Source organism: Podarcis liolepis (genome assembly GCF_965112155.1).
Source record: "Podarcis liolepis genome assembly, chromosome: 1".
Taxonomy (NCBI): Eukaryota; Metazoa; Chordata; class Lepidosauria; order Squamata; family Lacertidae; genus Podarcis; species Podarcis liolepis.
In genome coordinates this window covers 80,567,713-80,588,108 of record NC_139554.1, presented here as the reverse complement: position 1 = coordinate 80,588,108, position 20,396 = coordinate 80,567,713, and the positions used below count along the sequence as shown (strand labels likewise).

General features: G+C 42.1%; 1 protein-coding gene across 5 annotated transcripts in view; it reads right to left on the bottom strand.

The window, feature by feature from the left end:
- Positions 1-20,396, bottom strand: part of SYT7 (synaptotagmin 7) — a 232,156-nt gene that overhangs the window by 97,398 nt on the left and 114,362 nt on the right. For 3 of the 5 annotated variants that reach the window (XM_083498039.1, XM_083498040.1, XM_083498041.1), the window contains exons 1-2: positions 5,633-5,684; positions 2,575-2,678 (exon numbers count right to left, since the gene is read on the bottom strand). In XM_083498039.1, coding sequence (XP_083354165.1) covers positions 2,575-2,678; positions 5,633-5,669 — 141 coding nt within the window. In that variant the 5' untranslated portion in view covers positions 5,670-5,684. Of the gene's footprint in view, positions 1-2,574; positions 2,679-5,632; positions 5,685-20,396 lie in introns of those variants that run through there. The other 2 variants (XM_083498042.1, XM_083498038.1) reach the window with 1 other exon arrangement.

The window sequence follows — 20,396 nt, the reverse complement described above, 5'->3', positions numbered from 1 at the left end:
TTGTTGCTTAGAATTATAGTTTGAATTGCTGTAAGTTGGCAATGTGAATTTTATTGTCTTATTTTGTGATTCCTATGGCTTGTCATTTGCCTTGTACAGTAATGTAGAAAGGCGGTACACAAATATTTAAAAAATCATAGCATTTGTACGCAAGTACCTTAAAAATTAAAAAAGCCAGCATGCATCACATTCTAAACTTATTGGCTGAGAGTGATAAGCTTGCTGTGTTGGGATACTGCTGCCCCCCCCCCCCGCTTTTTAATTAAAAATAAATTAGATTAGACATGCCTTCCAGTTTTCTTGGCTGTTTTAACAATGCCTCAGGTCTTACAAAAATGTTACATTTATGAAAAATTTAAAAACTGTTAATAAAATGAACTATATAAAATAAAAAGAAAGTTTGTGAAAAGGTTTGTTATTCGACAGATAACTACTCCCACGCTGGGAGGGCAGCCTCTAGTCTAAGGCATTCAAAAAAGGTCACAAAATTGCATGAGGTTAGAGGGAGAGGAAGGGAACCATTCACATTGCAAGATGGAACTTTCCACTATCTCTTTAAAGGCTGGGTGAAAAGAACTGTTATTTCTCAATGTACAGAATAGTCTGAAAAATTAAATTTAAAAAATGTAGCAGAATAATTTTGACAGAAGACAACTGGACTCCCTGCACAATTGAGGGTAACCTAATCATATATCTACAGGGATTGCCTGGAAAGGAGCTGCCAGCCACAGTGGCAGTGTGCCCTTGTGCCCTGTAAGGCATGGAAGGGAGTAGTCAGTTTCCTTGCATAGAACTATTCATGTGTATACAGCACTCACAGTTTCAAACCAGAGTGGGACTGCGCTTTTTGCTCCAGCTCCATATTGCTGCACTAGCTCTGCTTCCAACAATCATGCATTAATAGCAGCTGTCTGCAAGAGAAGCCCTGTGAGAGCAGCAGGAACCCTGCACGAACGAGGGCCCTGAACATAGGAAGCCTTAATGTACAACTTCTCATCTGTAAGGATTCTCTTGCAGAAACAGCACTCAATGCACAGTAGCTGGAGAGCAGCCCCACTCCAGATGGATTATATGAGTGCCTTACATGTAAGCAATGCAGGAACAGAGCTCATGCGTGCCACAAATCTGAACTGAACTTTAAGCTTCTTCTTTCTTACATTTTTATTTTGAACATTTATATTCTGCCGTTCTTTCTACATGAAGCTCAAGGTGACATACGTAGTGTTCTGAGGCAATCTCCCATCCTGATATTAACCTGCTTAGCTTCAGCAAAGTGGCTGCACCATGTGGCCTTGACCCAACTGCAGCCCTGCTCTATGAGGTCTTGATGAACAAGAAGCCTCTTTTACTTTTCCACACTGAACTGCCTAAAGTTCGCAACAGCCCAGAACTTTTACCCAGAACAGCTATTCCCATGATCATGGATGCTACCACTTTCTGAACTGCAGAGAAATATAATAAACTCATAGACTGTCCAGCATAAGTATCAGAATAAATAGGAAATGTACATCATAGCTGATTTCATTTGTGGGATTACCAAAGTAGAAAAGAAGCATTTGTTTCTGTGAACCAGGATGAATGGAGGAGTGATAGAGCATATGATACATTTCAGCAAGATATTGGGTGTGTCCCCCCCCAAAAAAAGTTCACCATGAAATGCATTCTGTCAGCCATGCAAAAAACATACCTGAGTCAGTCCCATCTGCAGGGTGCATTTCTCTGTGTATGTTTGCATATGCATGGAGAATGTTTGAAAGTGGTCTGATATTCCTGAGAAAGTGTCAGCAGAGTCTGGGTAATCAAATCAAGGCACAAACTGATGGTTACATGGTCCATGAAAGAATCTCCCTATCCCAATAAAACCAGGCATAATTCCAAAATATTTTTGCCTACTATAATCAGCACCAGGATTTCAGTCTTTTCTCCAATTCAAAATACCCGTCGTTTGTTCTCCACGTGGCATGAATGATGCTGTGAATACTTTTGTTTACTCTGCATCTAGGGCACTCCCATCACTGGTTGGGGAGCCAGGTGTAGCTTGCTACACATGCTATACCTGCTGAAATGCACAGGTATTGAAAGTGAGAAGAGGAGACCTGTCTTCTTTTGCATCTGACCACCTCATCTCCTTTCCATTCCATATTTGAGGTTCAGCAATGATCTACTTTTCTCTGCCATCCACCTGTTTCCCCCCTCCCCATTTCATACTTGTCCCTTTCCACTCCTTCATTTACTTGGTTTAGAGTCTCCCTACATATAGCTACTGATCTGTTAATTACTGTTGTTGGAACAGAGCTACAGTCCCATGTTAATTGCTGGTGTTATGCCCCAAGCATTTAGCAGGGACTGGGGGCACCGTATAAACACCATTATTATTATCAACCAGCATTGTAATTAAACTCCTGCTTGACTCTCACCCCCCAGAAGCATGCTTCTTTGCATCCTGTGCCACAGTCTATTCCAGCCAGAGGGACCCTGAAGCTTTCAAACAGCTGGCTTGCCCAGAGGGGAAAAAAAATCTACCTGTTTTGTTTCCCTTTTCAGCATAGCCAATTGCACACGGTTATGACTTACCAGTTTGCGCTGACACCACTGGCAGATCCCACACAGGACAATGGTAACACTAAGGCTGATGGTGATGATGGCTGAGACCAGAAGGACATCACGAGAGGGTGCCCCTGAGAAGAGAAACCCACAGGTTAGCTGTACAAGTGCCTCCAATAAAAGGAAACAGGAAAAAGCTGACAGGATTATTAACAGTTTTGTGGGGCTATCAAGAGGCTTGCTGAGACTCAAGGGCCTTGTTAGGGGGTGACCCAAGGAGACTGAGCTCTGGTGGGTTGTTGTTGTTTTTTTTTGCAGTTTCTGCTCTTCTTCCCCTTTTAAAACCTCTTTTTGTTTTGCTTGCATGGCAGCTGGTATGATGCAAAGCACAGCGCTGGGATGACCTCAGTCATTTACCAGTTTAATTTGCTCAGAGGCCTACACTGTATTTGTACACATACATGAGCATATACAAATTTGGGTCACGGTTCTGTTCCCTGACTTTTAAGTACACAGCAGAGTTGAGGCTCTTGGTTTCCTTGGTACTGCACTTTCCCCTGGCTTGCCTTGCAGTCTTTTTTCCCCTGGTCTGGGAGGGTGGGGCCCTGATTGACTCCAGCTGCAAAAGGCTGAGGCTGCAAAAGAGGCCAGATACCCTCTTGGCTGCCTCTTAGTGCAGGCCCAGGTCATCAAACCAGAGCATCCACAGCTGCCAGCTGCCACCATTGGCAGGATTGGCAGCAATGGCAGCAGATATGTTTGATGCTTATGATAATATTTTATTCTCTTGTTACTTATGCTGTTTTAAATGTGCATTTTATCTTTGACTTCCTTAAAGAATGTTTTCTTCTGGAATGTCTAAGATAACATTTGTTAATTTTGCTGCATTAAATGTGCATTCTTTAGTTGACCCAGTGGCGTAGCGTGGGGGGTGCAGGGGGGCCAGCCGCACTGGGCGCAACATCTGGGGGTTAGGGTTAGGGGGCGCAAATCCACGGGTTAGGGGGCGTAAATTACTTGCCTTGCCCCGGGTGCTGACAACCCATGCTACGCCACTGAGTTGACCTCCTTTGTTGTGTTTTATTTTGAAATCTTTAAGATAATATTTTAGTTTCCTGTTGACCAGCAATGCTTTATTCTGGATTGTTTTATTTGATGTTTTAGTGTGAGATTTTCTTCCTTAAAAATATAAAGTGGTATAGAAATGAAATGAACAACCACAACTCCTGCCTCTTCTTCTACCCTTTTACCTTGGTTTCTCCCCTAATAAACCTGAACCATCCATGTCTTGGTTTGCCCCATAGTGAAAGGTAAAAGAAAGAGAGGGTCCAGTTCTCCAAATCCTCCAACTCTAGAGAAAGTGTTGGGAAGAAAAGAAACAAGGACTATCAATTCTTGACAGTTTCAATGGCAGGCTAGACCACAGGCAGACAGATCATACCAATACTTCCAGTTCTGCTGTCTCAGCTGGTAATAAAGGGATTCAGCAGCTGTCCCTAACTTTTACAGGGCAAGTCTTATTGCACAGCATCACAGAACCATAGAACATAATTAGTGTGCTTTATGATTTCATAACGCTCCAGCTGCATGACTCTCCATAGAACAATTATCACAGCACCAGAACGTTGCCTATTTTTTGAAATTATTCCAGCAATTGTTGAGAGCTATTCTCATCACAGCCAGACAAAATGAAGCAAACAAAAACAGATTGTAGTGAATTTAAATCTGTGGTTTATGATATGATAGGCATCTAAAATCAGTGGTCATTTGGTTAGGAACATCTAATGCTTTTAATAATATAGGTTCTTTAGAGCTGAAGGGAACTGATTCTAATTCAGAAAAGGAGGACAACATCAACAGCAGAAACAAGTGTGAAGAGGACCTCAACAAGTGCTAGGAAACAGTGTGTCATAAGGAGATTCTGTAACACAAAATGTCTCAGCTTAAAACCCTTCTTCTGAGGCAATGTCGGTTTTTCCCCTATCACCTAGAGCAGTGGTTCTCCAAGGGTGTGTCATAAGAAGATGGCAGATTCAAGGACAATCAAAGAAAGAGTTAAAATTTCACTGTAGTACAGGAGGTGAGCATTTTTAGGTGTGTCTAATTGATGCATGATCACTGATATGCGGGTCCTTTTGTACCTGGAAGAGGGCAGAATGGGGGCAGGGCAGGGTGGGGCAGAATGCAATGGGCTAGGGTGACACTAGAAGTGGCCACTGCCTGTATAGTATAGTATCTTCCTATCTCTCTAAGCAGGATTTACTTACCACATTTTCAAGTGAGTGAAGAAATGCACATTAACACCTAAAGAGGAGGTTGACCCATAAGACCATCAAGTTCAGAGTCTTAAATTACCTGGCGGTACCACTGGTGATGCTTTTGTGCTTTGATAGGGTTAGAAATCAATAAAAAAAAAGGTGAACTGGTGAGATTGGCAGGTGACACACCACTTATTTAGCATTGTACTTTGTACAGTCCACTTGACATTCAGGGGATAAAGCAGCACAACTGACTATGAAAATCATCTGATAGAAATTCAAAGTAATGGACACTGAAAGGAATGTTTAAACCACTCAGACACAACTCTGTGTTCTAAATTAACAGTAACCTCTCTTGGAAAAAGGTGAAGCATTATTATGAAAAACCTAATGGTTTGGCTTTTCTTTCTGAAGGCACAGCTGGAGGAGAAAAGAAAAAGCAGAAGAGTAAACCAAGAGTAATAAAAATTGTTATAATAACGTGGTTATATACATCAATGATACGGCTCACCTAGAGTTCTGTGTTCAGTTCTGATAATTCACTTAGTTATCTTGCACTGAGCAACAAAATAGCTAGCTATCCTGGGCTGATAGTAAGAGTATCAAGGACTGGGGTTGAATGCTGTATCAAAGCCTGCCATGGAACTGAAAACACATACCTATTTCCACTATGAATACACTAAAGGGGTATATGAATACACTAAAGGGAAGCCACATACATTTTGGATCCACAGTACACTTTTAAACAGCACTGTCCCAAAGGCCATACTGAACGTGTTCTGCCGGAGGAGGAGGTATCCTATACAAAACTTCAGACAGTTTCAACCCACCTAATAGTATTGAAACAATCAGAGCTGGCCCAGCCATTAGGCCGGATGAAGCCATTGCCTCAGGAGGCAGAATCCCCCACCTCTGGTATCAGCGCCAATTTCCAGTTAGATCTTGCATGCTGGCTGGAAACAGGCACTGATGTTGGTGGTACAGGCAGTGGCAGAGGGGGAAGGGTGCTACTTCCTGTTTCACCTCAAGCGGCAAGATACGACATGCTACCCCTAGACACAATATTTCCATTATGCTTCTCCCTTGCTAACCAGAAACAGACACACATTATAAAATGGATAAGAGTACGTTACGGGGAACAGGTTCCTTCAGTTCCACTTCTTATAAATACAAGTTTAGATAATTGTGCTTCTTTTTTTATATTCCAGAATCTATAAGACTCCCTGTCACAAGAACTCCGAGTTCCTCAATGTGACCCTTTCCCACTGCCACTCATCATGATTTTAAAGCCAACCGGTACCTTGGAGACAGATTGAACTATTAACTGAGATTGTTTATTGAAGATATATTCCATACACAAGGGAATACTGATATTTACACTGAGATCCTAAATGTGCTTGATGACAGTTTGTAAGAACTCAAGAAATGCATCTGTTGACACCAGCGTCCAAAAGTCTTTTACCTCAGACCAAATTCCCAAAACCAACCCAGCCAAATTTGTTCAAAACCTGGTCCAGCTACTAGGTACAATTTGCCTCTGTCATCAAGGAAAAAATTCAATATCATGCTCTTCTGATTTTTCCATCAACACAAGGATTTCTGCTTGCCAGACAGAATGATTCCCCCCTCCCCTCATGTTCTGTTCTGGGGGTTCTCCCAATCTCCCAGAGTGGAATGGGGGAGGGGAGCCCCATCACGCCAGTGGGAACTCTTGCATTGGCTTGTGCTAGCACTCTAGGTTAAGCGAATCCTGCCCCAAAGCTCATCCAGTTGTACTTCTGACGACTAGGGCAGTTTAGCTGATTTTTAAAAAGCCTGCTTGTATAACCTTATTCTGGTAAGATCTTTACACAGTTCAACAAAAAGCTCTTTTCTTCTGATCTTCACCAGCACAATTGCAGCAGCAGGAAATAATATTCAAGCCTTGGTTATCCATTTTCATCTCAAATTTCTCTGGCACTGCCTCACATCTCCCTCAAAATTGTCTTCATCAAATGACAGTTACCGGTAACTACTGCTTCTTCACCTTAGAACCCCAGCCAATCAGAACTTGATGTATCCCAGACTAATCAAAATTAATTTACCTGACCCAGGCCCTGTCTATAAATACTAAAAGTGATTGTCTCTCTTCATTCCCCACTCCACTCTCAGAACCTGTCACCGAGTAGCTACGGCTGAATTGGCCTCAAACAAAGCAACAATATAAGGCCTCTCTTCCAAAGCAGGAAACATAAATAGATAGACATACATGCAGCATTTCTCCACAGAGGTACACATTGCAATGGACAAATATTTGAAATGGCTCCAATTTCAAATATCAAATATGAATATTTGAAATGGGTGAATTCTAGTTTATGCTCTAGTCATAAAAGGATAAATTACAAATTGTAATCATTAAAAAAAAGGAGTTCTTCCATTAGTTTCCTGTCCCAAGTCACTGTGCTAATCCAGTCAAATCTGCAAACGAGTCCACTACAGTTTTAAGAATGAAATAAACTTCAGCCCATGCTTCCTCCACCTCAAATTTGCTTTAAACATCCTACATCAGAACTACACCTTTCTGCTTACTAATACTGGTATGGGAAATAATGCCATAATTTGGGTGATTCCATGAATCCAAGCTTCTGTATGTTTCCAATATGATGTGAAGCAGAATTACATGGGAACCCATTTTTTCAATGTCTACCATGCTGTTGTGGTAACAAATGAATGGGCCCTCTAAGATGAAAGGGTAGGGCCATGGATGCATGCCCAGTTTGCCCATATGTAGGTTGAGTGTCTAAATATTATAGGGAAACTTTGAAGAGAAAGGAAACTAGGGTTGACATACTCAAAATCCAGACACAAAAGTTGGCAAAAAAGGGATATTTTGGAGCTATTTTTAAGGAAAATGGGGGGGGGGGGATGACGACGACACTGCTGACATGGATTGCCATACATTATGACAATTTCCACCCAGACACTGTTTCCGACTGCTGTATTCCAGATATGTCTGGGAAATTCCGGACATATGGGAACCCTAAAGGAAAGGAATGCAGAGAAGGGCAAGAGAATCAGCCATACTTATAACAATCCCTTTTCAAGAGCAGAAACTGAAGGACTATTTTTGTTTCATTCATTTAACTTTTTTAAAGAGGTTTTGAGTAGAGGTCTGAAAAATAATGTATAGCACAGCCAGAGCAAATCAAGTGTTCCCACATTTTGTTGATATGAAAAAGAAGATGCTCAATTAACTGCAAAAGCAACAAGCACACAGCTGATGGGAGAAAGTACCTCTCTCTACACAATGTCATTAACCTGTGGAGTAACTCTTGGCAATAAGAGAATACTGAAGGTTTGGATCAGATTCAAACTAGCTTACACATTTTTACAAAAATAATAATACTCAGAGGCTCACAAAAGAACATGTAAGAAAGAGAAGGAAGAGGGGGAAGGGATGGAGAGAGAATTAAATGGAAATTCTTCTCTCATCATGCATTTATTTTTCTACTCTCATTCATGCCCTCTCCCAGTTTGCCATCTATTGGTCCAAAGGATTTAGGCCTGCTGAAATGGACTGGCATCCTACATAGGTTTGGCTCACAAATGCACTACTAGCACACACACAACACTAAGTTATAGTAAGTTTGGTCCTAGTATGGTTTGTTTGAACATCTAATCATGGTCTGTTTTCTGGCAACAAACAGCAATATGAAGCTATGGTTGGTTTGTTGGCTTGTATAAAACTATGGTTTGGCATTATGTCTGAACCAAAAAGTATGGCTTGGTTTGTCCATCCCATCCTACATGTTCACCAAAGCTCAAGCTTTGGAGAAACAAGTTGTGACGTGTTTGCTCATCAGCGACTGGGTCTTTTTCTGAGTTTGGGTGTATCACGAAGAGCCTTGCCAAAGCATCTCCATCAGACTAGCTCTACTATTGCCTCATTATAAGTTAACTTAGATCACAAATGTAATTTGAGATCTTTTCAGACATACTCCCCCTTAAACATGAAACTCGAAAGCAATACCTGGCTGATAATTTTGATAATTCCCATCCAATTCAATTGAATGATGCGAAATAGAACAATTTGCAGTTCCTTAGGGATATATTTTCTGCAGGAGTGATATCTTTCCTGATTTAAAAACAAACAGAAAATATACATGCTGGAGAGATTACAGAACTAAAGTGTGTGTGTGTGTGTGTGTGTGTGTGTGTGTGTCAGTCAGTGTCAGCAGGCACCTTCTGCATCAACTTTTAAACACCTGCTGAAAACTTTTCTATCCTGCCAGGCCTATGCAGGCAATTAAGAGTACATCCCCCGCAATGGTCTACTGAACAATTTTCTTTTGCTTTTATTTTTTTTTTTTAAAAAATTATTGTTTGGTTTTATGTTTGTATGTTGTTAAAAAGCTTCCCAAGACCAAGAGACAGCAAGTTGTATTGGAGGCAGCAAGTTGTGGCATCTTCAGTTATTTAACAAGTACTATCCAAATGGACACACAGAGGCAACTGATGCGATATTTCCCCACCACACAATAATGGTGGGAAACTGCATTACAACTACTGCATTGCATCTGGATCTCTCAAACCACCAGGCATTTATTGAACAATAAACAAATTGTTTAGAAAGGCCCTTGGTACCCTGTTTAAAGGCTTTTTGGAATGAGTAATGTTTGCTTACTCAAGGGCCTGGGTTTCCTAAAGACTTCTATTATCTACCAAGTTGCTCAGCCTTAAAAATATGTGACATATAGCACATGAAAGAAAAGCAAAACAAAAGTGAGGTTTTACATTTGTAAAACTGTTCTTCAGATGAAAACAATCACAATATTAACATAAAAGCTTTTATTTTTAGGGATGGTTAAATTGCTAGGTTAAAGAGGTTAGCCAGCAGAAAAGATATTGAAAAAAACTGTGGAAATCTGCTTGAAATTAAAGTAGATGATTACAGCAATGTAGAGCATTCATCTGAGGGTTGCTTCACAAATTATATTTTGCTTGCGTGCTGCAGGAAAGAGGTACACTGTCACTTATTGTGTGCATTGTTGGTGTTCATTGTGCTGGCAAATCCACAGTTTAGGAATCCTAGTTTAGATGGGATAAGGGTGAAAGAATCTGGTTAAGAGGCCTAGCTAGAAAATGTTGGGTGATCTGACATGTATCCCTTTGGTGGCACTCTCAATACGTTTCTTAGGGTTTTGGAATACCCACTCCCTACTTTAAATCTCTGAGGGAGAAGTGTGTGTGTGTGTGTGTGTGTGTGTGTGTGTAAAATCATAGCATAACCTTTCAATAACCATCTACATTCAGTAATATTCACTTGTGACACTAGATAAATAACACTCAATATCTGTTAATAATTAATCTGTGCAATAATTGTACATTAATAATTAAACTTGATGTATTTCCCCTCTGCCCAATTCTCTATATGCCTACAGCTGCTTTAGAAGCAGATATGGTAATTCTGTAATTCCCACACCATCAGGGGCGCCGACTTATAAAAAATATTGGGGGGGCCCATACCAGGGTCCTGCCGCTGGTTCGCTCGGGTAGCCGGGAGAACGCAGTTCGAGGTGGCGGTGTTGGGGAGAGACCCTCGCTCAGGGCGCCACTAGACTTGGCGGCCGGCGGCCTATCTGGGGGGTTCTGGAGCGTATTTCGGCGGAGCGATTGGGGAGGAGGGGGCTTGTTGCCGGATTCTTCAGCTGAGCTGGAGATCCGCTGCTGGGGGTCCCTGGGCCGAGTTGTGAGCACGGCCTGCTGAAGGGAGATCCAGCCGATTGCGCGACGGGGACGGCCGGGGCTCTCCGGCTAGGGCGCGCGGCTGGCTGGCTGGCGAGGGAGCAGGTGGGGAGGAGGCGGGGGTCCTCACTCTCTTAGGAAACGCACCCGCGCGCCCGATTGCCACGAAGTCCGAAGGGTGCGTGTGTGGAATTAAAAAGCAAAAACGAGATACGGGCAGGGCAGGCAAAGAGTTTTCTGCAAGAGGATGGAGGGCAGGTTGAAGAGAAAATCACTCAGGATGAGACAGTCAAATCAGCCATAATAAAATGGGCTCAGGATATTGGGTATAACATCATGTTTGAGGACTGGGAAAGGTTATGGACCACCGGAATGAAATTCACGGCATGTAATGCCTTGAAGGAAAATATTATGAAAATGATTTATAGGTGGTACATGACCCCAGTCAAGCTTGCAAAAATATATCACCTGTCTGATAATAAATGTTGGAAATGTAAGGAGGCTGAAGGGACATTCTTTCACCTCTGGTGGACTTGTCCAAAAGTGAAGGCCTTCTGGGAAATGATCTATAATGAGTTAAAAAAGGTATTTAAGTATACCTTTCCCAAGAAACCAGAGGCCTTCCTCTTGGGCATTGTCGGCCAGAAAGTGTTAAAGAGGGACAGAACTTTCTTTATGTATGCAACTACAGCAGCAAGAATACTTATCGCAAAATATTGGAAGACACAAGATTTGCCCACACTGGAAGAGTGGCAGACGCAATTGATGGACTACATGGAACTTGCTGAAATGACGGGCAGAATCCGAGATTTGGGAGAAGAAACAACGGAAGAGGACTGGAAAAAATTTAAGGACTATTTACAAAAACAATATAAGTTGTATGAATGTTAAAAATTTACACGATTCGGAAACTATAGCTTCAGCAATTAGATTTGGGAAACAGGAAATTATATTTTAAGTAAGAAAAGGTCAAAATCTAAGGTAATACTATGTTTAATTTAAGATATAAGTAACTGATGAAAAGTATGTTAAATTTAGAGGTATAGTATTTGAAAAGTACAAAATAAGGTACGAAACAAGGTAATAATTTGCTGATATCTTTATTATAAAGAATGCAGGGTAAGGGAGATGCGAGGAAGTCCAGTTAGTTATATAAAAAATGTGTTGAATGGTTGGTTTTCTTTTCTTCTTTTTCTTTTTTTCTTTTTCTTGTTCTTTTACTTTTTTCTTCAGTGTATGTTTCTAACTTTGTATTTTTAATAAAATATTTATTTTAAAAAAGAGAAAATCCTTTCGCTTTTCTGGGGCGCAGGGAAGTCTCAGAGCCGGAGGTTGGGGAAGGGACCCCCTTTGCTCTGCCCTCTTCTCCCGTCTTAGATTCGCATGGGGGTCCCCGCCCGAGCTTGCCTGGCCACCGGGCCACACAAGGGCCGCGCTCTACGCGGCGCACCTTGCTAGCCGCGCAGCTGTCCTCCGCGGCTGCGGAGCGGCCCTGCGCCGGTGCCCAGCCCCTCTGGGCGCCCGCTGCGCTGCCAATGACAAGCGGGCGACGTCGCAGGCGGGGAAGGCGTCGCTTTCTTTCCCGATCCTTCATCCTCCCAGTCTTCCAGCCCTTTTTTGGGTTGGAAGCTCGTCTCGTTCGCCCTTCTCCTTTCCTCACCCTGCGCGCAATTTTCCTCCCTCGTCTCCCTCCCCATTTCTCCTTCCTTCCTGACTGACGGGCTTGGGCTCGGGCTCGGGCTCGGGCTCGGGCTCCGGGTCGGGCTCGGGCTCGGGCTCGGGCTCGGGCTCGGGCAGCCACAGCGTCGGCGGTGTTGGCGATCGGCGGCGCGGGGGGATGGCCCTCCCGGGGGAGCCGGCGCTGCTCAATGGGGTTGCCAAGGAGACAGGCCGGCCGCCCCCCTCCCCCGGCCCGGCGCCCCCCGCCGCGCCGGTGCCCGTTATCGAGCTGGTGCGCGCCGGGCGCCCTATAAAAGCCGCGGACGCGCCCACCGCCGCCCGAGATTATTGGGGGGCTGAGCCCCCCCAAACGAATTTTTGAGGGGGCTCGAGCCCCCTCAGGCCCCATGGAGTCGGCGCCTATGCACACCATACATTTAAAGCACATGGCTTCGTCCAAGAACCCTGGGAACTGTAGTTCACTCACTATAAAGCTACCATTCCCTTTTTTTTTTTTTTTATAAAATTTTTATTGGTTTTACAACATTTTTAAGAAAAACAAACAAACATTAAAAATGACAAACATACACGTATAGTTTCAAACATATTTTCATAAACCTCTTTTCTTGGACTTCCCCATACCCCCCCTCTCTGCATCCCAATGTCCGTAGTTCAACTAGCAACTCCCAATTGTTACTTTCCAATCTCTATCCTCTTGGTCCTCTTTTATAATCTAACCTTATATCCCTGTACCCCTTTGTTTCTGAAAACCACGGCATTTTAACATTCATTAAGTTTGTAGTAGTCCTTAAGATAACTTTTAAATTTTCTCCATTCTTCTTCTACCGTCTCTTTTCGTTGGTCACGGATTCTGCCTGTCATCTCGGCCAGTGTCATATAGTCCATCACTTTCATCTGCCATTCTTCCAAAGTGGGTAAATCTTGTGTCTTCCAATACTTTGCGATGAGTATTCTTGCTGCTGTTGTGGCATACATGAAAAAAGCTCTATCTTTCTTTGTCACCAATTGGCCGACAATGCCCAAGAGAAAGGCCTCTGGTTTTTTAGAAAAGGTACATTTAAGTACCTTTTTCATTTCATTATAGATCATCTCCCAGAAGGCCTTAATCTTCGGGCATGTCCACCAAAGGTGATAAAAGGTACCTTCAGTCTCTTTACACTTCCAACATTTGTTATCGGGCAAATGATAGATTTTTGCCAGCTTGACTGGGGTCATGTACCACCTGTATACCATTTTCATAATGTTTTCCTTTAAGGCATTACATGCCGTAAATTTTATACCGGTGTTCCATAACCATTCCCAGTCGGCTGACATAATATTGTGTCCGACATCCTGAGCCCACTTAATCATTGCCGATTTAACTGTTTCATCCTGTGTATTCCATTTCAACAACAAGTTGTACATTCTAGATAAATTCTTAGTGTTGGGTTCTAACAGTTCAGTTTCTAATTTTGATTTTTCCACCTGGAAACCGACTTTCCTGTCCTGTTTAAAAAATTCCATTATTTGGCGGTATTGGAACCAATTTTCTACTTTATGCTTCAATTTCTCCTGACTTTGTAGTTTGAACTTATCTCCATCCTGTTCTAAAATTTCCCAATACTTCGGCCATCCGACCTCCATATTGAGTTTCTTCACTGCTTTAGCCTCCACTGGCGACACCCATCTAGGGGTTTTGTTTTCCAATAGATCTTTATATCTTATCCAAACATTAAACAATGCTTTTCTGACAATGTGATTTTTAAAGGCACTGTTAACTTTACCATACCAAAGATATGCATGCCAACCAAAAGTGTTATTGAAACCTTCCAGATCCAAGATGTCCGTGTTCTCGAGGAGCATCCATTCTTTGAGCCAGCAGAAAGCTGCTGCCTCATAGTACAATTTTAGGTCCGGCAGGGCAAAACCCCCTCTTTCCTTAACATCTGTCAATATTTTAAATTTAATTCGGGGCTTTTTGCCCTGCCAGACAAATTTCGAGATATCTTTGTGCCACCTCTTAAAACATTCCATCTTATCAATAATCTGCAAGGTCTGAAACAAAAATAACATTCTAGGCAATACATTCATTTTAATTACTGCAATTCGGCCTAACATTGACAGTTTCAAATTTGACCATATTTCTAAATCTTTTTTAATTTCTGACCAGCATTTTTCATAGTTGTCCTTATACAAATTCTGATTCTTAGATGTTAAATAAACCCCTAGGTATTTAACCTTCTTGACCACAGTCAAACCTGTTTCCTCTTGAAATTTCTCCTTTTCCATATCTGTTAGGTTTTTCCCTAAAACTTTGGTTTTTTGCTTGTTCAACTTAAATCCAGCTACCTGGCCAAACTGTTGTATTATTTCTAAAACTCTTTTCGTACTAGTGTTTGGCTCTTGCAAAGTCAATACTAGGTCATCTGCGAACGCTCTTAACTTATAATGTTTAGCTCCGACCTGCACACCTTTGACCTGCTGGTCATTTCTTATCATATTCAGCAACACCTCCAGAACTGAAATAAAAAGTAATGGGGAAATCGGGCACCCCTGTCGTGTTCCTTTTTCTATCTTAAGTTCCTCAGTCACAACATTGTTTACAATCAGTTTAGCTTTTTGTTCAGAGTATATTGCAGCCATACCATTCTCAAAGCCCTGACCTACCCCCATCCCATGAAGATTCTTCCTCATAAAACTCCAAGAGATATTATCAAAGGCCTTCTCCGCATCCACAAAGATCAATACTGCCTTGGTGTTTATATTCACCTCTAGCTTCTCCAAAATATCTATTACATTCCTTACATTGTCTGCTAGATGTCTTTTAGGGAGAAAGCCTGCTTGGTCTTTATGGATCTTCTCCATCAAAACTCTTTTAAATCTTTTTGCCAAAATGTCTGCAAAAATTTTGTAATCCACATTAAGCAGGGATATTGGGCGGTAGTTCTTGAGTTGGGTCTTTTCAGTCTCTGACTTTGGTATGAGTGAAATATATGCCTCTTTCCACGATTCAGGTGCCTTTTTTCCCTCAAGGATCTCGTTACAAACTTCTCTTAATGGTTGAGTCAACCATTCCTTCAGCGATTTGTAGTATCTGGAAGTCAGTCCATCTGGTCCTGGAGATTTGCCCAGTTGCATATTCTGAATGGCAGCCTCTATCTCTTGTTCTGAGATTCTCTGGTTCAAGTCCATCTTGCTTTGATGAGAGATGTTTTGTAGTCCATATTTTCCGAGGAATTTGTCTATATCTTCTTCATTTTGCGGGCCTTGGGTGTAAAGTTTTTTAAAATAGCTTAAAAAGCAATTTCTAATTTCATTGGGTTTGGATATGTTCTTTCCATCCACCTCTAGGCTTGTAACTGTATTTAGTTTCTGCCTTTTCTTCAATTGCCATGCCAAAAATTTGCCACATTTATTTGCTGATTCAAAAGTCTTTTGCTTCATTTGCTTTATCTTCCATTCAATCTCTTGGTTCATCAATTCCATATATTGTGTTTGGTATAATTTGATCTCTCTTAAAATGTCCTGAGACTTTGGTTTTGTTCTTAATTTCCTCTCTCCTTCCTTTATCATTTCCAGAATCTTCTCTTTTTTCTCATTTTGTTTTTTCCTCTTTATTGAGTTTTGTTGAATCAAAAATCCTCTCATCACCGCTTTACTTGCGTCCCAGATCACTCTTTTCTCCACGTCGGTCCTCAAATTTATTTCAAAATAGTCTTTTAGGGTCTTTTGGGCCTTCGTGAGAATCTCCTTATCTCGAAAGAGGGTGTCATTCATTCTCCATCTAAATTGACCAGTTATTGTGAGTTTCATCTCCATCTTCACGGCGTTATGGTCGGAGCAAGTTTTTGGGCAGATTTCCACTTTCTTGATCTTCGGAGCCATTCCACTAGTAACCCAGATTTGATCGATTCTGGTCCAGGTCATCATTGCTTGGGAGAAAAAGGTTCCCTCTCTCTCCAGAGGATTCCTTGTTCTCCAAATATCTATCAAGTCCATATTTTCAGTCATTTCGAAAAAAGTCTTAGGGAGTCTCCCTTCCTTGGTGACTGTAAGTCTTTGTGCCTTGTCCATATTAGTGGAGACCACGCCATTCATGTCTCCCATAATTATCATATTGTAGTCCAGATAGTCCATCAAAGTTTCATGAAGTCTCTTAAAGAAGTCGGATTTGCCTTCATTTGGTGCATAAATTCCAACAACTAAGAATTTTTCTCCTTGTACTTGTATCTCCACAGCCAGATATCTCCCTTGTTCATCTTTGAATATCATTTTTGGAGCCCATTTCTCCTTCACATATATTACAACTCCTCTCTTCTTAACTTTGTCTGATGAAATAAATTCTTGTCCTAGCCTTTTATTTGAAAGTAATCTCCTGTGGGCTCTGGTTATGTGAGTTTCTTGTAAGCATATCAAGTCCAATTGTTCTCTATTCAATATATGAAATACTTGTCTTCTCTTCAAAGGCCCATTGAGCCCATTACAATTCCAACTGAGGAATTGCAGAGCCATCTTGTTATTTTTCTAAGGCTCCTCCAACAGCTCCAAGTTGTTGCTCTTCTTCTGATGGTAGTGGTTTTTGTCCAAACGAGAGATTCAGGATATCCAATGCTCTCCTCTGTTCTGCAAGTACGTCTACAGTCCCCTTCTGTAAGTCCTCCTGGTATCTTGCCAAAAATTTGTCTTTATCTTGAATTGTCTTTATTTTCACCTTGTTTCCCTTAAAGTCAAATGACAGCCCTTGTGGGAATTCCCACCTGAAACGAATAGCGTTTTTCTTTAATAAAAGGGCTAAGTCCTTGTAGAAGTTTCTTAAGTCCAGAAAATATTTTGGGATGTCTTTAAAGATCTGTGCAGCTGAGTTTCCAATCTGCAAGGCCTTTTCAAAGTGTAGTCCCAATATTTTGTCTCTTTCCTCCTTGGATCTGAGTGTAATCAAGCAGTCTCTCGGAGTCTTTCTGTTTTGCTTCTTACCCAATCTAAAGGCAGTCGTAATTTTGAATTCGTCTTCCTGGAGTTCCCAACAATCCGCAAACTCCCGTGTCAAGTATTCCACAAGGTTGTCTCCTTCATTCTCCGGGATCAATCTTATTTTTAAATTTCTCTCTTTCCTCTGTAACTCCCACAAGGCCAAGGTTGCATCATGCTCATAGACCTTCTTGGCGATCGGCTCTAATTTCTCCTGTGTCTCTCCCGCAGTAGCTTTGGCGTCTTCCGCAATTTGACGCGTAGTGGCGTTTTCCTCCACCAATTTATTTATAGATTCTGTATTCTGGTTTAATCTTGCTGAAATTTCTGTTAATTTTAGTGTATTCTCTGAAGTCTGTTTTGTCAGAGACTCCAGAGTTTGGTTTATCTTGAGCAAGGCATCTGTCACAGCTTCCATAGAGACGGCTGCTCCTTTGTCTTGTCCTGTTGATGCTGTTGTTCCTGTTGATCCAACTGTTGCGCCTGAGATTGAGCCTCTTTTCTTTGCCTGTAACTGTTGCAGCTGTTGTTGTTGTTGTTGCTTGGTCTTGGCCCTTGTGACTATCTCTTCTTGTGTACCACTCATGTCAAGGTCAGTTCCCACGGGATTTATTCTCCCTTGGAAAATTCCACTATCTTAGGCCGTGCCGAACTTCACTTTGTCCTCTAGAGGGAGCAAATCAAAATGGCCATAGAGCAAAGTTTCCAAGTATAGAGACAAAGGAGACTGTCCCAAATGTCCAAAATATAAAAAGGGAGATTAACACAGTCAAAAGTCTAAAAGCTTGTTACTTCAAATTGCCACAGTTGCCCTATTTATGCTACTTCTTGTTGTATTGTACAGTAGCCAGGCACTGTGGAAACTTTGTATCAAAGTATCACTTCACAGGAAAAAGTCAGTTCAGTGTACTAAGAAGGCAGACCGTTTCATGCTTTCAAATAAGTGAGACAGCAGAGGTTTTTTACTTCCAACAAATCTTGCAGTTATTGCTCAAATTCACCTCCCCTCTGCCCTGCTAGCTAGAGGGGAGATCAAAGGGTCTGAATGTCCGGTTAAGCTGATCAAAGAGCAGGTTTAAACGGATGCAGGTTTAGAGCTCCGTTGCTTTCACTTTCATGCAGTCGGGGGGAGGCAGACTTCCTTTGTTTAGATCTCCCCCGTTTTTAGCCCAATTTTTAAAATTTGAAAAGTCCCGATTATATTTCAGTTCTTACTCACGGGGATTCAGTCCAGATTTTCTTTTCAGGAAGGAATCGGCGCTCTCCGCTTATGGCGACGCGGCTTCACTTCGCAGGCTGGGTAGCGACTCTCAGCACCGCGCTCACTCCCGATGTCGATCCGTAGCCTTTAAAAAGGCTCTTTCACGGTACCGGGGGGCGCAAAGGTGCCCACCGAGTCTCCTTGTTCTCAGGCTTCAGCGCCTGGGATTTTAGGGGTCCCCCGCTTGCCGTAGCGGGTAAGACCCGAACTTGCGAAGCAGTCCTTCTCCGGAGCTCGGAGCTAGGACCGCCATTAAGCGCTGGCACCGACCGGAAGATCTCCATTCCCAGCACCTTTAACAAACTACAGTTTCCAGACTTCTTTGGCAGATCTAGTTGAACCACCCTCCTTCTTACATTCAGATCCAGCCCTGGGGTGACACTCAAGGGACATGGAGACTAGTCATAACTGGAGCAGGAGATGCATGACTGATGCTGAAAGCAGCAGGATTATGCGTAGTGAAATAAAATGTATTGATAATTAAAATGCCACCATTGCACAGAATTTCCCCATACTCATAAGCAGCATCCATGAAGGAGTGCAGTGACATTGCCTCTTACGTTTTGTTTTACTACGTGTTACTGGGGAGAAAGGTGAAGAGGAAACATGAGTTGGCAGCCATGTGGCTCTTTTAAAAACACACTGCTGCTTAATCTAGAGCAGAGATACCACTAGGTCTAGTACACCTGTGGGAGGGATCACCGTCTCCCATTCAAACCCCTCTCCCTACTCATATATGTATACAGGCCCTAAGACCAGTGTCTAGGCTTTTGACTTTGGTGGCCTCTTAGGGGCAGGTTCTCCTGCAAGGCTGCACTGTGAAAAGCTCTTCTCATGGAAAGTTTGCTCAGTGGACTGGACTCAATGAGGGGGCTGATGGAAAAAAAGTTTGGGTGTTTGTTTTTTTAGCATTTTAAATAAATATGCTGTGCTGCTGCTTGATTTGGCCCTTGGCAATTTAATGTTTATGTTATTGATTTTATATGCTTTTATCATTTCAGTGTATGCTACTCTGAATGTTTTATTACAGAAAGGCAGCTGAACAGAAAGGTTATCAATAAAGAATAAATATTTATGTCCCAAAAAGCTACATACTTGCTCAACACAGACTGATCCCAGCTTCAGCGTTCAATGTACTAAAGAAATAATAAAGCTCAGTAGCAGCAGTTGTGGGGGCTGGTCCATGAGTGCAAATGGAGCACTGTCTTGATTCCTGCAACCAGCCCAGAGGGTGTCCCCAGACTGTTTCCTCCTCCTTAGCCTCAGTAGAATTAGTTGGCTTCCCCTGTCCTTGGTTCTAGTTTCACCCACTCATGGCCTTCCTACCTCCCATTTTCCCATTCCCAATGGACAGCAGCCGCCACTGGACGAGTGCTTTTAATAATTCAAGGAAAATCAAATAATCTTAAACAAGAGGTGGGGAAAATACTTAAGGAAAAGAGGTCATAACAGATATACAATCCTCTATTCGCTTACCTAGGAGTAAGCTCTACTGAAGTCAATTAGACTTCTGAGTAGACATGTATAGGATTGCACTGTTTGTACTCTAGATTCTTAAATAACAAAAGTTCTTTAGGACGTTTAAAAATACATTTGTAGGCAGGCCTCGTTCTTCAGAACCCAAAACACATACTCCTCACAGCTTCATGGAAGATGGATTCCAAACAATTAATTCCACCACTGTCATCTCTCAAGGAGAAATCACAACCAATTTATGGGAGGAAAATCTTCATTTTCAGGTATTGATTGGTTCAAAACCACTTGAAGGAGATGTCACTATCTAAAGTATTTTCAGTTACCACTCCAGACTATACAAAAAGGTTAAATACAAGCCATTATAGGGAAGGAAGGACACTTGCTCAGTAGCAATTTAACAATTGCTAAAAAGTAGCTTCAGGGTATCTGATTGATGATAACTGGTATCTACTTGTTAAACATGTATTTGTAGAAGGCAAGGTTTGGCAGGCTGAATCTGTGACTTT